Raw genomic sequence first — 22,802 nt, 5'->3', positions numbered from 1 at the left:
AAATTTTTTTAGCAACGGTATTTATATTATGTGATAATTGAATAAATGATCGGCAAATGATCGACAACAGTATTGTGATAAAATAGAGATGTCCGCTATGCTCGTTCAATATGGCAACTCTGTAAATTGATGACAGAGGGAATAGGGAGATCTCACCGCTTCTCCATGCATCTTATAGTAATTTGATTCATTAAATGTTTTTTTAAATGTTAGAGATACTAATTTAGCAAATAATACCCAAAGATTTTGCAGCTGATCAATCACCTGATTTTTTTGTGTAAGATTACAAGTTGTGATCAAATTATTGACAAATGTATCTTTCAATAATGATATATTTATTGCACGATTAAGCAAAAAAGGCATTATTATTATAAGACGAAAATAATCTGAAAAATAATAAGAGTTTAAATGAGTAATTGGATTTTGTTGTCGTGACCATACACTTGGAAATTCAAAGTATCTCCAATTAGTTAAAAATAACTCTTTCCCTTTAGATGTTAGTAAAATTGCAAATGTTGTTTGCAACATTTGATTTGCCAAACCTCCCATGCAATGAAATGCATATGAAGACATTGTAAATGACGATCTTAAATCACATTCATTAGGAAATTTGTTTAGGCGTAATTTAGTGTAATATTTCAGAGATAGTGTAAAATTTCAAAATATTACACTAAAAACGTAATATTACAAAAGTTTACGCTCTTAAATTTGAATAATTATAGTAATTTAAGAATATCTCGCTATTTACTGATCCAATCAAGACGATCTATAGCTCATTGGAATCAGCTTATCAAGACAAATTGAATGGTAGTAAATTCACATCTTTAAGTTCGATAGATGACTTTCTATTAATTTAAAACTTTATTGCATAGTACTATAGAGCGTTCTATCAACTGTAAAAATGTGATTTTACTACCATTCGATTTGTTTTAATGAGCTGATTCCAATGAACTATAGATCATCTTGATTGGATCAGTAAATAGCGAGATATTCTTAAATTACTATAATTATTCAAATTTAAGAGCGTAAACTTTTGTAATATTACATTTTAGTGTAATATTTTGAAATTTTACACCAAACAAATTTCCTAATGTTGTCAAAAATTGATGGCTTATACCAAATGCCATATTGTGTTGAATGTGAATCACGTTCTGCTTAAGTTTTAGCATTATTCAATTCATTAATTTGTAAGGTTGTATTGTGATAGTATCATCCATTTGCCAAAATATCAAAAGACATATCATGCAATTCATTACGCATTATGATTTTTAACTCCAGCTTGTTCATTTCCATCAGGTAAATCTGATGTTATATCACCTAATCCACCCATTATTCAAATACATTTATCACCTAAATCCATTTCAAATCCACTTTCAAGTTCTTTAATATCAGAAATTAGCAGCTTTAAGACATCATCACAAGTTGCTGCAAAAGGAATAAAGCCTAAAAGGAAATGGTTCTTAAGTTTTTGTCGTAAAACTTGAGGCATACTTTACTAAAAATGGAAATGATTTTGTAATAATTTTAAAATACTACAAAAATACATCTAATACATCAAAATGTTTTTATTATATTTTTACTATTATTTTGTAATTATATTGTATCTAGGTCTATAAAAATAACTCAAAATAATATCACAATAATTTTTTAATGTTTTTGTTATTATTTTATTATTATAATATAATTAACTTTGATATTATTTTAATATTTTAATCTCAAAAATACGTCAAATATATCTTGATATATTTTAAAAATTTTACAAAATAATTGCACAATTGTTTTGAAAGCCATTGTATTTAGGTCTATAAAATCATTTCAAAAAATTGGCCATTTTTAGTAAAGTTGTGAAAGAAATTGACATTAGAGCATTCATGAATTGGTAATAAATAGCAATAGTTTATTTATAATAATCGTAAAAATGTATCTGTCATTATTTTCTTATAATTGTAAAGGATAGTATAATTAAATCGCATTTGTAAAACAGTAAATCCTTTTAAAATAAATACAATATAAATTTATTAGTGTGGATTTTAATTGTATTTTATTATCAATACAGTATCAAATACAATACAACATGAATTCATTAATATAAAAATCATTACATTTCATATTTATACAGTCAACTCTCTTTATAGTCACACATTTGGGACAGTCCATATTTGGTGATTATTTTACAAGTGTATTGTACGTTTAGTGGCCACTACTTTCTGCACCCTCTATTGAAGGTTATGGAGGTAGGTCGTTCGTATCCTCGCCATCATTGAACCACCAGATGTCATCAAGGCCAATATTTGGTGATTATGAGCAAACAGTCTTATGACTTTATCTTTTATTATTAAATTTAAACGAAAAGTACAATAAACAAATCGAACAATATTACAAATATCAAAATATAGAAAATAAACATAAAAAATAAAAAGAACTAGCTTCACGATTCATACAAGTAAAGAAATCTAAACAAAATAAAATTAAGTAAGGAAAAACTAAACTATTACAGAAACGCATACCCCATCTTTACCCGAAGGCCAGTATGAGTCAACTATCCAGCATGTCCTAAGATCCAATCCGTTACCAAAAAGAAATCCTAAGTAGAGGCTGAACTGTTAAGCGGCGCCAAAAATCCAAATGTGAAATCCAAGATCCCCACGGATTATAGAAGAGGAAACCCAAGAAACCCAGGAATCCAAGGAAGCTGTCGCCAAGGAAGGTGTCGAAGAGTCAAGAGGAATGTTAGAGGAAGGACAAAGAATAGAAGAAGGCCCAAGAGCTGACGATTTCATTTTTTTTGTAATGCCTTGAGCTAATTCCCAATGATGAAAGAAAATGGAACGGCACAACCAGATTTGGATATAAAGGTCAAAATGAAAGTCGTGCAAAGGTGTATCTAAGATAGACCATATGGTAAGTGAAGAAAAATAATTTCCAAGAAATTCTGTAAGGCATACCGGTATAAGTCCTCATGCGAGTCTCAGGCAAGAAAATGAAGGAGGGTCACAATTCCAACAATCAAGAGCCATAAATTTAGCAACAAAAGAGTCCGGTAAAAGTATTAAAGATGACGCAGAAAGGAATTTGTCAAGATAATTAGTCCGGAGAGCCAATAAAAGTGTTTTAAAAGTATTTAAAGGGCTAAATTCTGGTAAGATATAAGGACAAGTCCACAAGTGGTCTAAAGTCTCAGGAGAAGAGTTACATTGAGGACAAAGCCAACTCAGATTATAAAGGTGAGGCTTTCATTTCTGAAGAGTTGTAAGCGTTGGAAGCATATCCAAAAGTAATTTGATACAGAAACCACAAAACTCGGAACGGCCATTCCGATGAGAGGCAAATTGCTTATTGTTATTGAGACAAAATTTGGTGCAAGCCCAATCAATATCAGAAGTTGAAGAATAGGAATTAAATCTTGGTAATACAGCAAGAGTTAAAAGACTTTTGGCGTTAAAAATATCTCTAATAAATTTCCGGATATTCATATCCACAGGTAAGGAGTTAAATTGTAAGATGCAAGGAGCTATCAATTCCGATGGTGGACAAGAAGAAAGATGTGAGTCAGTATGAGCAGCCTTGGCTAATGCATCCACATGATTATTCAAAGGGTCGTCAGCATGAGCAGGAACCTTGATCAAGGTAACATCCAGATTCTTTTGCAACACAATAGTGCGTATGGAGGACCACAAAAGGTGGTTGGATTCTTTAAGCATTTTGGGAATAAAGGGAGCATCTACATACAAAGACCATAAAGAAAGTAAATGGGCACAATTAGTGGCGACAGTAATCTTTGAATTCCGAGGGAGGGAGTCCAATCCGTGCAATAAAGCAAAAACTTCCGAACGTAATGCAGAAGGAAAAATGGAAGAAATAATATTATAATGGGATTCCAAAATAAATCCATCAGGATCGATAGCAGTCCATGCATAAGCCATCGAAAATATCGGATGGCTATAAGGAGGAAGGAAGGAACCATCAATATAAAGTGTAGACACCGAAGAAGGAAGTTGGATATCAGAAATCCTAGACACTTGGTTATTCATAGGAGGTAGTCGAGCCGGGGCAAAAAGGTGAAATAGTAAAAGAGATTTAGCATAGCCTAACGAGGCAGAAAGTGAAACTGAACGAGTATCCGCATGTATATAAGTACGAGGTTTCGTAGGATAACGGATCAAACTTGATAACGGAACATAAGAAAAACATCCTTCAGAGGGACATCATTTAAGTAGAGTCTTAGAGGTAGAGGATCGCGAAATAGCAGAGGCACATCCTTGGCATGCTGTAAATTCAGAAAGCAAATCATCAACTGAAGTCGCAATCCAATGTGAGATGAGAGCTTCATTACGTGGAGCAGGATAGGTAGTAATCACACGGCCAACAAGAAAAGAATTAGTATTACGATTAAAAGAAATAGCCCATTGAGGGTTAAACCAATAATTTCGACTAATATCTATAAAAGAAATAGAAGCTACAGTATGAGAATTAGGAATTCTAAATTGTTGTAAAATAAAAAAAAAAGGTGAATTAGGAATAACAATAAGATTAAACAAATAATTAAACCAAGCAGGCACAGATCCTTTGTTCGATACTCGTTTAAGAAAGCGCAAATCTTTCCATGAGAGAAGTCGAGAGCCACACGGAGAAACCAGTTGAGCAAGGAAACGAGTACCAAAATTGTTTCGGACATTTTTCATGGAAGTAAATAATTCTTTAGGTAAAATAGACCGGAGTGGAATCGCTGGACGTAGATCTTTTCTCGGAGGTCGGAACAATAAAGACCACGTGATATTTAATCGAGAAGAGAATAATAAAGAATTGAACAAAGAATGTGTTCGCAGGGAAAAGGTATGGGACCATGGTTCCAAATCAATAGTAGAAGGACAGGCATCACAATCCAAAAATCCTTGGAGATAGGTAATCATATAATTGGCAAAAAGCTTGTATGAAGGGTGAGAAAAAATTCTTTGCCATGAAGCCACATGAGAGGATAGAAATCGACCAAACGCTTGTTGGATAGAGAACGGCAACAGTGTGAAAAGCGCAGAGAGAGGAGTGACTGAGGCCAAACCAGCCTTCTGACGAATAAGAGAAAGCATAGGAGAAACCATGCGATTAATGGTGGATTCAGCAAATAATGTGGATTGTAGGCGAAATTCTAGCCTCGGAAGTAAAACAATATTATAAAGATAGGCCACGTGTTGTGCCAAAAGCTTTTTAGGATTAAGTAAAGCAGCCATATCTTTGACCATGGAAACAGTTTGGTTGTGAACAAAATGAGAAGAAGCTGAAAGATTAAACCAAACACCTAAAAATCGAAAAGATGTAGATAAGGCTAATGCCTTTAAAGTAAGCGTATGAGATGTAATTAAAGGGGATGGAGAAAGATCAAACACAATAGTTTGAGAAAACTGTTCAGAAGAAAGAAGGATATATTTTGCTGAGTTTGCTTGAGTATTATTTAAGGTATAAAATTCAGCAGTAATGGAAAGGCGATCTTCAATTCCTCGTTTAGATGAAGCAATTAAAGTAGAATCATCCATAAATGTAATATGCGAAACAGGAAGATTGTATTGTTCGTATTCAATTGGAGAATAATCCAATAATGCAGAAGATTTCAAAATAAAAGGATCACAAGCTTCTCGATTAAGTGTGGTAAGCAAAGGATCCAAGTAAATAACCCATAACAATGGAGAAATGATTTCACCCTGGTCAATACCAATTCTAACTCTATATCCAGAAGTATCACCATGATGGGTAATAATTTTGTTATTACGTCTTGTAAAAAGATTGATGATAAATTTAATCAATAAAGACGGTATATGCAGACAGATTAAAGCTAATCTGAGCATGTTTAAATCAATTGAGTCAAAGGCCTTAGAAATGTCCTGAGAAACAATCCATAATTCTTGGTCATCACTTTTATCAAAGCGTCGTTGATGAATAATAGCATCGAGCATCTTAATAGGAATATCAGTGGAACCGCCTGGCAATCCAGCAAAATTACCACCTTGGAGTACATGGTTGTCAGCTAGGATTTTTGAAAGACGAGTTGTAACGACCTTAACCACACATTTTCGTACAGTTTCCAACAAAGTGATAGGTCGCGTATTCTTCAATTGGGCGTCAAATTCATGAGGTTTTGGAATGGGATAAACAAGCGCTTCATGCCAATCGGCAGGAATATCTCCATGAGTAAGACAAGCATTTGCTAATACAAGGGACAAATTGAAAGCTTCTCCAGTTAAATGTTTGAGCATCTCATAAGAGATCTTGGAAGGACCGGAGGCTTTATTATTAGGCATAGAATTGAGAGTGTTTTTCCATTCATTGGCCAGAATAGGAGACATAACCGAGTTGTATAACGACAAATCAATATCAGGAAGAGGAGTATACGCACATTGCCATCGTGGAGGAAATGAATCTGTAGAAGAATACTGGACCAAAGGAGGAGTAACAACCGATTGGAAATGTTTGATAGCCGCTTGTTTGATATCCAAAGGATCAGTAAGAAGAGTGGGTTTAGAGTCAATTACAACCAAAACTCTGTCAAGAACAATAGAGCGATGTTCCACTGATAGGGCTGAAGAAATAAAAGAGCCCAGAGACGTAGAGAAATGTTCATCTCTAAGAGCAGTATAATATTCAATGGAATCTACACGATGTTGATGAAGTTGCGTGGAAAGATAGGCAGAGACTAAAGCTTTTTGCGAACGCAAAAATTTGATAAAAGCAGGAAGGGGTGACGTACTATAAATAGGTATAGTATAATCTTTTAAAAGAGATTTGAGAAGAGTTAATTGTGTAGACAAAGAATTGATCATTTGCGAGATTTGAGCTGGACGACTAGGCCGAGACGTGGTCAATTTGAACAATAATCTATCTAAAAATTTGTTGATAGCAATAAGCATCGTAAGCTCAGGAGGATAATTATGGTAATGGGTATTGGAAACATGTTGAAATGGTAGGGAATCAATGGCACCACCAAGAATAGAGCGTTTAAGAGCGTGCCAAAGTTTGTCCAAAGAAAGAGCTGAAAGTGAAGACATAGAAGGATGGTGTGTGTTCAAATACAACTCAAGACGTGAGTTTACTTCATTAGAAAATTTGTCCCAAGTATCATCTTTCAGGTTTTTGTAGAGAAAAATGGTGCGTTGTTCGCTTTTTTGTTTTAATCTAGCTTTAGCTAAAGTAGCAAAACAAGAGCTAAAATCAAAGGCCGTTATAAGTACACGGTGATCAGTAAATTGATTATCATTCAACTTAGGACAAGTTTCAACATGAGAGAAAAGACCAGGAGCAGGAAATCCAGGGGATGACCAAATATAATCAAGTCTTGAAGAACCATTCTGATGATAAAAAGTGGGACTAGGACCTGAAATTGAAGAAATATGGGATTGATGATCTGTAAAATATCGAGAAGAAAGTGATCGTAAAATTTTTAAATGATGTTGAGGAAGATGTGAATGTGAAATTTCATCTGCATTAAAATCATCAAGGATGACTACATGATAGTTATTAGAGCGGGCTTTATCAAGCCATAAATTAAGTTGAGCAAAAATAGCATCACGTTCTTTATAATGAATAGAGTGATAAGGAGGAATGTAAACAGAAATGATAGAAATTTTAGTTTGATGAAAGAAAAGATCTAATTTCAAAAGATGACCTTTCCAAGGATCAATTTTCTGAACATGTTTATGTAAAGGATGGCGAAGTAAAAGACCAACACCATCATGAAGTCGTGAATTAGAAGGGGAAGGAGCCCAATAGGACTTAAAATTATGTTGGGAATGATCATTTTGATAAATAAATTTAACACCAGAAGAAGTAAGACGAGTATCATTTAAAGATAAAACGCCAAAGGAAGAATGTAGGAAATAATTTAACAAATGCAATTGTCGAACAGGGGAGCACAAACCATTAACATTGATTTGTCCAAAATTAATAAGAGGGGAAGAAAGAGAAGGAGAAGGAGGATTGATAAAATTAATATTATTAGGTGTCGCACTATTGGGGGGGGTGAAATCCCTGTGATGCACCCGACATAAATTGGTGTTCAATCATTAGAAGGGGAGGGTTTAGAAGGAGAGAAGGAGTCCAATTTTTCCATAATCGAACCAAGTTGGGCAGAAAGATTCTTTTGTGTAGTAGTAACATTAAAAATTTCTGATTGCAAACGGGAAGTATTGGCATCAGGGGTGATATTTGTATGTCGGGAGACAGGTAAGGGGACATGTCTTTGTGATAGGACGGAGTTAGGATCCAGAGCTGAGAAGGAAGCATCAGGAGAAACGTCCATAAGAGAAGAGGAAGTATGAGGAGGAAGATTGAATCCAGAATTCGTGTCTTGGGTAGGAGCATCATCCCAGCCATTATCGTAAGAATGATTATAATTTTCACGATCATTCTGAGGCGAATGCAATTCAGAGTCGCCAGGAGCGTCATAATTTATCATCGATTCCAGCTCAGATAGCCTATACTCATGAGACGTGAGAGTATCATTCATCCAAGAGACAGTTTCCTCGAGAGTACAGAGGGTGTTAGCGACCTCTTTAATCTGCGCCTTTAATTCATCAATAACATATTGGGGAAGTGTAGGAGCAGGATTATCAGATGGAGAAGTAGGTGATGTAGAATTGGTAGGATGAGGTTTGTGTGGAGGTTGAGTAGAACCGGAAGAATTTGCATTGTTCCTGAGAAAATTGTTGTTATTGTTGTTGGTTCGGTTACTACGTCGTGAAGTGATGGGACGAGAAGTGTTAATATTATTGTTATTGTTGTTAGAACGGGGTGAAGAGGAATTATTATTGCGGGATCTAGAGTTGGAACGCGATCTTGAACGGGAATTGGAATTGTCACGTGATTGGCGCGAATCCTGACGACCACGTCTAGGTCCAGCATTGAAACGAGAATAAAGTTTGTTAAAGCGATCATCCACTTTCCGTGAAGGACGTGGATTACATGCAGAGGGAGAACAACCAGGACGCCCACAAACATGGCATAAAGTCTGTGCTTCATTGGGAAGGTGCCATGTTGAGCCTTTGCCACAGAAAGCCACGGTCATTTCTTTGGCAGCTTCAAGAGATTCAAACGAGGAGAAATTCAAATATACATAGGGTTTAGGCTTGTAAGAGCTGATAGATAAAGGAACGTTAAGGGCCTTAGCGTTAACTTGAGTGGCAATTTCTAATAGATCAGCTTCTTTAATATTCTTGAGAATGCCGGCAAGGATAGCAACATGTTCTCTGCGGCTATCGCGTTGGGATTTCGAAAAAGATGCCGGGCAGACACGTAAAGAATTACCAAGGCAAATAATCGCCCAAATATCATTAAATTGGGTAATTGCATCTGTGGAAGAAAACTGGATATGACCATTATAATAATGTTTTCTAGGAGTAAGTTTGCACTTAATTACAGTGCCGTATCTGGAAAATGCTTGACGGACTTGAGTCTCGGTTAGGAAAAGCGGGATATCAGTGACGAACAAAGACTTCATCTCATCACTGAGTTTGGCGTCTGCAGGGGAGTAATGAATAAAGGCCAAATCAAGGAGATCGGCACGCGGGGAACTGACACAATCGGTATAATCATGCTGATCATTAAAGAAGACAAGGATCTTTTTGTTATCGCCTGAGTGAACAATCCACTTCGTCACACATGGAGCGATTGGTGGTGAATTTAGCTTTGAACGCGTCAGGCGCGTCGCGTAAATATGCTGCAGCATAATAACGAGATGGAGCGGATTTGATAGCAGTCGCATTACCATCGGGAGAAGGTCGGCGCTCTGGGATATCGAAGGCAACAGCTTTGCCTTTACCATCGGTATTAGAGGGAGCATGGATAGAAGCGTCAATAGTTTCAACAGGAGTAGTAGTATTACGAGAAGAGGTAATCACTTGGACTTTGTTGACAGGAAGACCTGAGGGAGCGGTAGAAATAAGGTTGGGAGCCGAAGCAGAAGGTGAAGTTATATCAACATTCATAGCGTCATCAGAGACAACGCGTGAACGTTTGTTAAGCGCGCCAGCGGTACTAGTGGGAGATAAAGGTCGGTCTCCAGAGGGAGTAGAAACAACAGGACGCGGTGGCAGCAGAATATCCGGGTTAATAACAGAAGGAGCTGGAGGTGTAGTCATAGTTAAAGCTCAGTAAAGAGGAAAGCAACTGTGGAAATATTAGTATTATGAACGAGCACTTAGAAATTTTCAAACAAAAATTTCAAAAATAAATTTTATTAGTATTTTCAAAAATTCAGGAAAGAGTTGCGATGATCCTCATATTTGGTGATTATTTTACAAGTGTTTTGTAAGTTTAGTGGCCACTACTTTCCGCACCCTCTATTGAAGGCTATGGAGGTAGGTCGTTCATTGCATCATCCTCACTAAGCCATGATGTAACCATCCCCGCCACCTTTTAACAGGGACAATTCAACACCACAACCGAAACGCAAGGACATATCCCAGGGACCCGAAGGCCTTCGAATCTGCTGAACACCACCCTACTCGTCCTTTAATCCGTTGCATGATACTGTAATGGCTACTATTATAAACCCCTCACCACTACTACTGTCACGGAGGACTTTCGTCAGATAACCTTCAAACATCTAGACCCCTTCCATACCACCATATTAGGTACCAGGTCTCACCTCAAAGGCCACTACAGCCCGCGATTACCCACCACCGATAGTACAGTTGTAATCCCCAAGTGGTATACTTTGTAGTGACCACCTGGACAGTAAGCTTGTAGGTGTTACCCAGGATCATCCCTTATGGTGGGTATCAACCACCAGGAATTACCAACCAGGGGCCCATCAGAGAAGGGAATCGAACCCAATCACCAAGCTATCTGTTCTGTGCACGAACACCGTGGTTGGTCTAAGACCTAACAGAAGGTCAAACTACCACTAAGACATTGCACCCTCAGCTTTACCATCTAGGACGACCATCTAGCCATTACTGACCCCAAGTGGTATCGTAGAGTGACCACCTGGACAGGAAGCCCCCCCAAGTCATAGTAGTGACCTCGCGACAAGACTGCGCACATGCCAATGGCCTCATAGGGAACGTTAGAAGGACACCATGACCCTTAGTTGAAATGTGCGGCCTAACCGTACACACTAATTCACCATGATGCAGTCCAACTACACTAATCCCTGTACCTTCACGCTATTGGTTGTAGCGTCCGCAGTAAAATTCTTTTTATTTCCGTGATCATGGGAATCGAACCTGCGACCTCACCATACTCAGGCTTAATGAGGGTCTCAGTGACTAACCACTGAGATAGGGTGACCAACCCTTATATTTGGTGATTATAAAGAGATGTGACTATATAAAAAATTTCTTATATTTGTATATCATAATTCCGGCCAAAAATTAACATAATTTTAGCCAGAATTATACTTAAACTTTATTGTATCGTAACTTCGCCAATATTAATCGTAGAGAGATGATCTTACCGCCATTCGATTCGTCTTGATGAGACGGTTCTAATGGTATAAAATACGTCGAAATCCAATCACTAGATTAATTTCCGAAATTAAAAAAATATTAATGGTTTTTGTGTAATAACTCTGCCAATATTGATCCTAGAAAGACGATCTTACTACCATTCGATTCGTCTTGATGAGACGAATCTAATGGTATAAGATACATCGAAATCCAATCACTAGATCAATTTCCGAAATTAAAAAATATTAAATGGTTTTTAAGTAATAACTCCGTCAATATTGATCACAGAGATATGAGCTTACTACCATTCGATTCGTCTCGATGAGGCGATTCCAACGAGCTATAAATCGTCTTTTTACAATCACTAGGTACCGAGAAATCTAGCAAAATGTTAAATGGCGCAGTAAACATTGTTAACCGATTCGGTACGTTGAATAGATTAACTATGATTTGCAGTCAGGGAGATTAAGTACGTTTAACTATGACTGAAATCCAATCAAACAAGACACGCTTAAAAATAGGGAGTTCGTTTATAGTGTAAAAGGTTATACTTTATTATAGAACTTTATGATTACAAGAATAAGAATTAAGGAACTAAAGGTAAACTAATTTGAACTGAAGGAACTTATCCTATAACGAAGGAAAATACCAACGTTATTTATATAAAAGTTACTACATATAAAGATATAATAGATATAATAAATATAATAAATATAACTAATATAATAAATATAACTAATATAATAAATATAATAAATAAATTAAATATAATAAATAAAATAATTATATCGATTATATTAAATATAATTAATATAATAAATATAATAGAAATAATAGGCTAAGTAGGCTGTGGCTAAGTCGGCTTGGCACAGTTGGGCACAGTAGATCCTAATTTTCCACATGATCTTTTGGCGTAGTAAATTGTAACTCTACACGTGACTAGGGGTAACAGGTTCCTCCTCTTAATTTGCAGCTCCTGCAAAAATCAATAAATTATTTCTAAGTTTCCTTATCTGAGGTCTGGTAATTTTCCTAATAACCTGGACGTCTAGTTTCTTCGTCCTTAAGATTTGTTCTGGAAAAAACTCAAAAATATCAAAAGTCTTTTCTACAATTGTTGCATAATATAATGACATTTTATGCTTGTATTTCAATCGTTCGCTAGGAGTTGGTAGTTGGTCTAGGAGTTGTCCTAAATAGAAAGAGTTAATCATCGCCAATTGTGTGTCCTTTAGTCGTATTGACTTTGTTACACTTCTTAGAGTTGCAGAAAATTTAACTTGGAAATCTTCTTCTTCCATGTAGGGCGGCAATAGAAAATTAATTTCTTCTGAAGTAGTTTGTTGAATATCTTCTAATATTTCTGAAAAATCCATTTTTCTTTAAGCGGTTTAAACTCTTTTGTCAACTTATCCACATCTATATATATGTTTTAAATTTCTGTAGATCATTTTGCTGATTAGATTTTTGTTTATTTCTGATGAGATTTTTGTATTACTTATCATATTTCACTACATCTATCAGTTATTTTTAACGCTTAAATTATTTAACCGCGTTTTTCTATTTTAAGATTATTTTTCCTTGTTCTAAAAATATCTTCACATTTTTCTCTAGAACCTTCCAGAAATATTTTCAAAAGTGATTTTTGCGCGTCTTACGCGTCCACATTTTTCATAATTTTTCGCATCATGATTTTTCGTGATATTTTTGTTGTGCCTGATCTTAACGTGTTTTTGCGTCGTGCCTATTTCTTATATAAGGTCTAAATTTTTCCCTTTCTCTTTTTCTTATCTTCACGTAAAATCTTTGATATTATCCCAAAATTTTTCCAAAATTTTCTTTGTCTACCTATCTATCTATCTACCAATCTATCTATCATGACCTGTCGTCGATCTAATACCTCACGTCAGAAATCTCGAGCAAGATTTCAAAGACTTAAAGAAGCGCGTAAGATGAAAGTTCGTCAACTTGAAGGTGGGTATTGTACGCAAGGTTCTTAAGATGTCTTTTGAACGGTATGATTGCCTGTAGACAGGGTTTTGACCTTATATCCAGTTCTTGAAAGGTTGATTTTGCGCAGCTTGTAGACGGGGTACTTGTACTTCTAGGATATTTAAGTTTTGAAAGGCCTCTACCTGTAGAACTTTTTTTTTGTACTATCGACCTTATTCACTTAGTTTTTAACTAACTTGGAGTGACCATAAATCTCCATTTTTATTTCTAATAGAGGACCTTACGAAAGCTAAGGAAGAAAAAGAAGATCTTCAAGAGAAATTTGAAAACTTGCTGGAAATGGGGACCCATAAGAGTCTCGAGACAGAATTCCAAAATAAAATCTGGGCTGGGGAGCAGCGAAAATTATGGAAGGCCCAAAAATTAATTATCAACCAGCAGCGAACAATAGAAGGTCTGGAAGAAGGAGTTTGTCAATTAATTTCACATAATATAAGCTTGCAGAGTAGTAGAGGTCGTGCTGAAGCAGCATTTGAAGAAGCAAAACAAATGCTTTTTGAGGAATGTAATATAATTTTGTCAAACGGTTCTACTTCTAATCCTAATTATGAAGAAGTTGATTAAATAAAATTTTCCTCTTTTTGATTTTCTCTAAAAATTTTCTAATATATTTTTGTAATAAATTTTTCATTAAGTTTTTCACAATAAAATTTCTAAAATTTTTCATCTTTTTAATAAATTTTTCTGGGGCATTGAGTCGCAAATTCATTTTGATCGTCTGTAACACTTGTAAATCGTACTAAGTAAAATTAACTATTTGCCACGAGTTGTAGATCTTAATCGTGACTAATTATACTACAATTATTGGTTCCCAATTTTGTCGATCATGATACAATTTTAATAAACTTCCATTTACAGGAGTTCGTAAGACTTTTCCATCTATAGTTCGTAATTTGTACGCTCCTTTTTCTCCAACTTGATGAATATAGTATGGTCCTTTCCATTTTGGATTTAGTTTTCCAGTCCATTGCTTTTCTTTTGCTGCGTCATAATATAAGACTTTATCTCCAATAGAAAATTTTATTTGATGACGTAATTTTCTATCATGTCGTTCTTTTTGTTTTTGTTGAGATATTTCAATATTTGTCTTAGCTATTTCGATTTCTTGAGGTAGTTGGTCAACTAAGTTTTCTATGTGATTTATTAAAGTTGGATTTCCATTATTTTCTAATAAATCAGTTGGTAGTTTAGCATCTCGTCCATATAATAAAAAGAAAGGTGCGATTTTTGTAGTCGAATGTTTTGTAGTACGATAAGCAAATAAAATTGGTGCAATATAATTATCCCAATTATCAATATGATCTGTTGATAATTTTGCTAAAGATTCTGATAAAGTACGATTAAATCTTTCTACAAGTCCATTTGTTTGAGGGTGGTATAGCGTTGAAAATAAATGTTTTATCTGAAATTTTTCCATTAATTTTTCAATTATTTGATTTCTAAAATGAGTTCCTTGATCTGATAATATTTTTGCTGGACATCCATGTCGACAAATTATTTCTTCATAGATAAAAAGTGCAGCTTGTTCTGCAGTAGCTTCTTTCACACGTCAAATAAGTAAAAATCAGTCAAATATCGGACTGCCGATTTTTGGCTGTATTTGTCTGATTCGTGGCTTTATTCAGCCGATTTTATGGCGCGAATTGCTAAAAATAGAAATTCCTCTTTTTAATGACAAAAAATAGGAATGCCGCATTTTAAACCATCATGTCGATTCAAACAATAATCGGACTGCCGACTTGTAAATAAATTTACAAAATATCATCACAATCAGACTGCCGGCATGAAAATAAACATGCTGATTCATAACATATAGAAGTGCCAATTTTTAAATCAGAACCTGCCGATTCTTCAATAATCTCCCAAATCGGACTGCCTATTGTACCAATTCGTATAATAATTTTTCAAAAAATAAGTGCCGATTTATAAATTGGCACAATAGACTTATACTACCATGCAGATTCATGCAGAATCGGACTGCGATAATCATGCCATTCTCACAAATAGAAATGCCGATTCATAGATCAGTAAGAACAATACTTAAAATAACATATGCCTGTTTTTATTTTGATCACAAATAGAATTGAAAAGGAATGCCGATTCATAGATCGGTAAAAACAATACTTAAAATAACATATGCCTGTTTTTATTTCGATCACAAATAGAATTGAAAAGGAATGCCGATTCATAGATCGGTAAAAACAATACTTAAAATAACATATGCGTGTTTTTATTTCGATCACAAATAGTATTGAATAGAAATGCCGATTCATAGATCAGTAAGAACAATACTTAAAATAACATATGCCTGTTTTTATTTCGATCACAAATAGAATTGAAAAGGAATGCCGATTCATAGATCGGTAAAAACAATACTTAAAATAACATATGCGTGTTTTTATTTCGATCACAAATAGAATTGAATAGAAATGCCGATTCATAGATCAGTAAGAACAATACTTAAAATAACATATGCCTGTTTTTATTTCGATCACAAATAGAATTGAAAAGGAATGCCGATTCATAGATCGGTAAAAACAATACTTAAAATAACATATGCCTGTTTTTATTTCGATCACAAATAGAATTGAAAAGGAATGCCGATTCATAGATCGGTAAGAACAATACTTAAAATAACATATGCGTGTTTTTATTTCGATCACAAATAGAATTGAATAGAAATGCCGATTCATAGATCAGTAAGAACAATACTTAAAATAACATATACCTGTTTTTATTTCGATCACAAATAGAATTGAATAGAAATGCCGATTCATAGATCAGTAAGAACAATACTTAAAATAACATATGCCTGTTTTTATTTCGATCACAAATAGAATTGAATAGAAATGCCGATTCATAGATCAGTAAGAACAATACTTAAAATAACATATGCCTGTTTTTATTTCGATCACAAATAGAATTGAATAGAAATGCCGATTCATAGATCAGTAAGAACAATACTTAAAATAACATATGCCTGTTTTTATTTCGATCACAAATAGAATTGAAAAGGAATGCTAATTCATAGATCGGTAAAAACAATACTTAAAATAACCTATGCCTGTTTTTATTTCGAGTAAGCCAGAATCTTTCTATTTTTGATTTTTTCGTAATTCATCATTACCCGTTTTTTTCTATTATTGACCGATTTTAATTTATATGAACACATTGTAATATACGTTTTTTTTATTTTGCAGTTTATGATATATTTATTATTATATTCTTGCTATATTTATTATTATGATATATTTATTATTATATTCTTGCTATATTTATCATTACTATGTGTTATAATCATCTTACTATTTTCTTTCACTTTTTAAAAGAGAACGTTTTTTAGTAGTTGATCCCCTAATAATTTCTTTTGGAACTACTAGTCGAAATGGATCATCCTTTTCATCGCTGTCATCGATAAGAATATAATCATTATTATCGGTTTTCTTATCGTCATCATTCTTATCGTCATCATTCTTATCGTTATTATCATCGTTAACGTTATTGTCGTTTTTATTGTTACTAGCATTGTTTTTATCTTTGTCGTTATTGTCGTCATTGTTATCGTCATTGTTATCGTCGTCACTATTATCCTCTTCATCACCATCTTCGTCGGATTCTTGTGCAATCCAGCTTGACGAAATCCACCAACTGGGAATGTTCTCCTTTGGTTTGCTTTTTTTGTCAAAATTTTCATCTGAGCGGTAACGTGGACGACTTAGACCAGATCCGATGCTAATACCAATTTCTTCCGATCGATGTAGAATTTTTTGAATCTAATAAAAATTTATAATTTATTAAGCATAAATGTTATATTCATTAATAACATCACGACTTCGCATACTCCCGACGACCGCCACTTCTTGTCGTAAATCTTTATTACTGAATTATAGTTAATTAATCGACCTGATCTTGTATTTTTACTGCGTTCTTTGTTTGCTAATTCCTCGTCTTCTGTGGACCATTCGTCCGAGTGTATGTCTGAAGTATTAGTCGCCTTTATACAATCTTTGATAAATTCTTCCCATTTTAAGTTACGAGGTTGGCATTCAGTCAAAAGTTTGTCTCGTGTCGATATCATGTGCTGCAATCCTCTTCTGCGCCGGGACATCTTCTATTGAAGAGTAAATTAAAAAATTAATTAATTGTATATGTTTTTATTATTAAATAATGAATTTTATACCTGATCCCTTCTGGATATCATGTGTTGTCTTTTGGTATGTTCCGGCATTTTACCCTCTTTTTGCAGTTTCCAAATCTCTCGGCGAGATTTATGCAATTGTTTTATGATTCTTACTATCTCTATATCATATGCTACAATAGAAAGGTTCATGGCCGATTTTACTGCTGGCAAAAGTTTTCTTTCTATTGTTTTTTTTTGTTCACTGTACGTCTTTGATAGGTCGAATTGAAGCGACTGATTAAGATTATTGAGAATATGGACTACTTCATCCTATTTAATAAAACAGTCATTAAATGATCAAATATTTAATTTAATAAAGATAAATTTTAATAAAAATGTATATTTACGTGAAGTGTCTTCTTATAATTACTTGACATGAGTGGCAGCTCACGTTTCTGTTCTCTAATAAGAATAGGCGATAAGCTTCTATTGGGACGATTAACTAAAGGTTCTTCATGACTAGCATTTTTTTCGGTTAGGTTATTTAAGCGTTGTGTGAGATTTAAGATTACATTTCTTAATTCTTGAATTTCTTGGTTTTCAACGCCACCTATTATAAGTCAGTATTTAATATAATTCATTTTGAAATTTTTTTTTTTTACATGTAAGTCAGAATAGGAGCGTGAGGGAAATAATACCGCTATTTAGAGCCAGAGTAATTGAAGAGGAAGGTTGATTTTGCAATATCGAAGATTGATTTGTAAGTGTTCCTATAATAATTATGTTAAATCGGTATATGTTTTGAAATGTAATTAAGACTAATTTAAAATAATATTACTTTTTGTTAATGATCTCCCTCTATTTTGTGGTGATGAATCTTTGGATGAGAGAGTGGTAAATTGATCATTAGAATCTAATACTTCATAATAGGATCGATGATGGTTAGAACTGTGGGATCTAGATTGTGATTTATGTGATCGATGATGTCGACGTGAACAGATAGGGAACTAGAATGGGATGGAGAGGTATGTTGTTGTCGTAATCGGTGACTACGAGATTGGGAATGACTACGACTACGAGATTGGGAATGACTACGACTACGAGGTTGGGAACGATGATGGGAACGACGTGAATGAGAACGACGATGTGAACGACGTGAGTGAGAATGATGACGGGAACGATGTGAGTGGGATCATTGATGAGAACGACGTGAGTGAGAACGACGATGGGAACAACGTGAATGGGATCGTTGATGAGAACGATGTGAGTGAGAACGACGATGGGAACAACGTGAATGGGATCGTTGATGAGAACGATGTGAGTGAGAACGGGAATCTGATTCTTTTTGTTGAGATCTAGTATTGTGCATCCCGAGAAATTTGTAAAAATTTAAATCTTTTCATTATGGTATTTATTATTAAAGATCGGACAAGAGATAAAAAGGCACTTTATATACATATTTTGAATCATCCTATCATTTAACGCGTAATTGCCTAATCAAAATAAACATAAAATAAATTATTAACTTCGTTATCACATATCAATAAATTTATATATACTACATCGCTATCCATCAATTAAATATATCAATAACCAATTAATATCATTAAACTTAATTAAATTAATTACTTACGGAAGTTTGTTTTTCCGGTAGGAAATCTGTGACGCGATGAAATAGCGATACGTGACGAAAAAGCAATAGGAAATATTTTTGTGTTTTTCTGGTAGGAAATCTGTAGCGATACGTGACGAAAAAGCAATAGGAAATATTTTTGTGTTTTTCCGGTAGGAAATCTGTGACGCGACGAAATAGCGATACGTGACGAAAAAGCAATAGGAAATATTTTTGAAACCGTGATGTGAACGCAAAAAGCGATAGAAAATATTTTCAAAACTGTGATGTGAACGAAAAGAGAGAGGAAATATTTTCGAACTGTAATGTAAACGAAAAGAGAGAGGAAATATTTCGAACTGTGATGTGAACGAAAAAAAGCGATATAAATATCGTCGAAGAAAGCGTGGTAAACATACACAAATATATCATGATCGGCACCTCCGATTTTGTAGGATTTATGCATCTGGCGCGTGACGCTTATGCGTCATCCAGTCACGTGTAGTAACAAACTGCGCCCAAGGCAGAAAATTAGTAAAATTAGTACTTATTGGGCAATAAAAGAATAACTTTTTATACTTTTATATGTGATTTTGATATTTTGATTAAAAATAACTCAATCAATTAATTTTTAACATCGTTGATGTAATAAAGTTCTGAGTTCCATTCTGCCTGCGTACATGATCTACAGGGAGATGTTCCCCATGTCGATAGGGAGGATGATCCCCATACTAGACTGACTTTTTTGTTTAAATTATAGTTCATATGTATTACTACTAAAATGATAAATGCAAGTTTATCATGATCATTCGGCGCTGATGGACAAATCGTTCGTTGAGATACTTGTTACATGCAGTATGATGATTAATTACTATTAGATTTTATACAAAATTTATGACATTTTAAATCGATTTTAAAGGTATTAATATTATCTTATCTTATATTATGAAAAACAAGCTGGTTTAATAGCCAAAAAAAAACATCATATTTACAAAATATAAAGGAATTTTCAAATTTATCTAGACGCAAAAGCCAAAAAAATGAAAAAATGAAATATAATTGATTAATCATGACTTGTGAAATTTGAAGTATTCTGATAAGCTGCTAAATGTAGGTGATTGCGATTGTTGTTGCGATTGTTGTTGCGGCTGCGTTTGTTGATGTTGTTGCGAAAAATATAATCGTAAATTTAAATCATAAATTTCTTTTTCATAGTCTTTTATTTTTTCGTCGTATATTTTTAACCACTTCACCAAATTATTGTTTTCACGGGAACTTTTCTCCAACTTATTAAGTAATTTCTCTCCTGAATCGTACACAACTTTTTTAAAGTCCAGCAACTGGACTTGCAAATCGGCAACTTCCTCATCCTTCCCCTTTAATTCATTTAGCATTCGCTCTCTTCTATTTTTTTTGCGATTTTGCGAGGATTTGCGAGAATTCAACGATGGTTTGCCCATTTTTGCGAAAATAATCTTTCTGGCTAATCTCGGAATTTATAATTCGATGAATAAAGCATTTATTATTGCTAAAAATGGCTAATAACATTCATTATGCTATATTTTAGGGGTGGGAGAGGCGCAAAAGTGCCTGTCAGGTGGTATTTTCCAATCATATATATATATAATTGGTTAAAATCCCGAAAGATTTTGAGTAAATATTTGTAATATTATAATTAATACAAATTAAAAAAATGTGGCTGATTGTTCTAGCGGCTTTTTGTGAATCAGAAATTAACTTTTAATATAAATAATTCTCCTAATGAAACATAATAATATATGCGGATTAAAGAAAATAACATATTAATTCAGGATCTCAAAAAATTTCCTAGATAAAAAAATTTTTCAAAAAAATTTCCTATATAAAAAAAAATTTTCGAAAAATTTTCTAGATAAAAAAATGTCTAACCCTCGAGCTGTTGCCAAATCTAATAGAACAAGAACAAGAACTAAAGTATACTGCTTTTGTAAAGAATGTAATGGCAAGTTAGTGGACCCAAGAACGAAAACTAAACATGGGTTAAAATATAATATATCTTATGCGAATAATAATTTTAGTAACAATTATCAAGAAGCTGAGCCTTCTAATGCTAATCCATCTAATAATTTTGGTGATGATTATCAAGAGGCTGGACCTTCTGATGTTAGACAATATACTGACGATAATAATGCAATGGAATGCGAACCTTTACTCGAGATGATACCTATACATGAATCGGCAAAACATAAATTCACAAAGAAAGGGAAAATATCTGATCACGTTCTTGAAAATTTATTACCGGATAACGGAAGAGATATGAATGATGATCAAGATAGAGATTTTGAAGACTATGACGACGAAAATAGAGATTCTGAAAGTTTTGAAGATGATGACGAAGATGGTGTTTCTAGCGATTTTGAAGATGATGACGAAGACAGTAATTTTGGAGATTTTGAAAGCGATGAAGATTATAGAGACTCTGAAGATTTTGAAGATGATTATGAGGAAGAAGTCAATTTTGCGTCAAAAGATTTTGACGATGGTGAACCAAAACTTCCTAATATCAACAATGATAATTATACCTGGATTATCTTATGGATATTACAATATTAACAAAGATATAAGCTTCCTAATGTTTCAATAGATTCTTTATTTAAATTTCTAAGGTTTTTTCTTTTAACGGTAGATGAAAATAAATTTTCATCTTTTCAATATTATCAAATATGCCGCATGTAATAAATGTCACAAATTGTATGACATAAATGAAATATCAAACACAACCGAAGTACCAACATGTAGTTTTATAAACTACCCGAATCATAGCATAGAAAGATTTCGACAAAAATGTAATAACCCTCTAGTCAAAAAAATAGACAGTAATAAAGATGGTGGAAATAATCCAATTATCCGTCCGATAATGACATTTCCATTAGTTAACATTAGGCGCCAACTAACCCTATTTTTCGGTCGCAAAGATTTTGAGGTTACATGTCGAAAGTGGGCAGAAAGGGAAAATGAAACTGAAGCCTTATTTGACATCTATGATGGGAGGATTTGGATGAGTTTTGAAGATGGCAAAGGAGAACCATTCTTCAAAAAAGAATACGCCGAAACTCATATCAGATTAATGCTAAACATGGATTGGTTTCAACCCTATATAAATTCCCAATATTCTGTCGGTGTAATATATGCCGTTATTTGTAACTTACCCCGAAGCGAACGTTTCAAGCCCTACAATATTCTCACACTAGCAGTTATACCCGGTCCTAAAGAGCCAAAGAAACATGAAATCAACAATTACTTATACCCCATCATAAATCAGCTGAATCGGTTATGGGAAGGGTATCATATAAAAACCTACGAATATAACAACGGTCGTTTTATCCGTGGCACGATAATAGGTTGTGCTAGTGACGTTCCTGCGACTCAAAAATTATGTGGTTTTATATCAGCTCGAATCGCATGTTATCGATGCTATAAATCAGCAAACTTGATAAATAATCAACCCAATTTTGGTGGGTTTGAAGACATTGACGACTGGTTTGTTGAGAGAGATATTAATTTAATAAGGGAGAAGACACGTGAATGGAAGAAATGTGCAACCGAAGAATCACGTAAGGCTCATGTCTCACAGTATCATGTTCGT

The 22,802-nt window shown here is 34.1% G+C and overlaps 3 protein-coding genes across 3 annotated transcripts; 1 reads left to right on the top strand and 2 right to left on the bottom strand.

Moving 5' to 3' along the window:
- Window positions 1-16,750: 16,750 nt before the first annotated feature.
- Window positions 16,751-18,934, bottom strand: OCT59_006301 (uncharacterized protein; the record flags this gene model as incomplete). Its single annotated transcript, XM_066141185.1, has 7 exons — window positions 16,751-17,218; window positions 17,326-17,556; window positions 17,626-17,895; window positions 17,973-18,175; window positions 18,264-18,335; window positions 18,404-18,484; window positions 18,802-18,934. 7 exons carry the CDS (start codon window positions 18,932-18,934, stop codon window positions 16,751-16,753), a joined length of 1,458 nt encoding a protein of 485 aa, XP_065998000.1.
- A 1,310-nt stretch (window positions 18,935-20,244) lies between these two features.
- On the bottom strand, window positions 20,245-20,637 carry OCT59_006300 (uncharacterized protein; the record flags this gene model as incomplete). The annotated part of the gene is made up of 1 exon (XM_066141184.1): window positions 20,245-20,637. The coding sequence occupies one exon, from the start codon at window positions 20,635-20,637 to the stop codon at window positions 20,245-20,247; it is 393 nt and encodes a 130-aa protein (XP_065997999.1).
- A 439-nt stretch (window positions 20,638-21,076) lies between these two features.
- OCT59_006299 (uncharacterized protein) lies at window positions 21,077-21,769 on the top strand (the record flags this gene model as incomplete). The annotated part of the gene is made up of 1 exon (XM_066141183.1): window positions 21,077-21,769. The coding sequence occupies one exon, from the start codon at window positions 21,077-21,079 to the stop codon at window positions 21,767-21,769; it is 693 nt and encodes a 230-aa protein (XP_065997998.1).
- Window positions 21,770-22,802: the final 1,033 nt, after the last annotated feature.

The sequence above is a fragment of the Rhizophagus irregularis genome, chromosome 14, assembly GCF_026210795.1.
Source record: "Rhizophagus irregularis chromosome 14, complete sequence".
Lineage (NCBI taxonomy): Eukaryota > Fungi > Glomeromycota > Glomeromycetes > Glomerales > Glomeraceae > Rhizophagus > Rhizophagus irregularis.
Note: the sequence above shows the minus strand (reverse complement) of the source record. Positions and strands in the feature narration are given on the sequence as shown.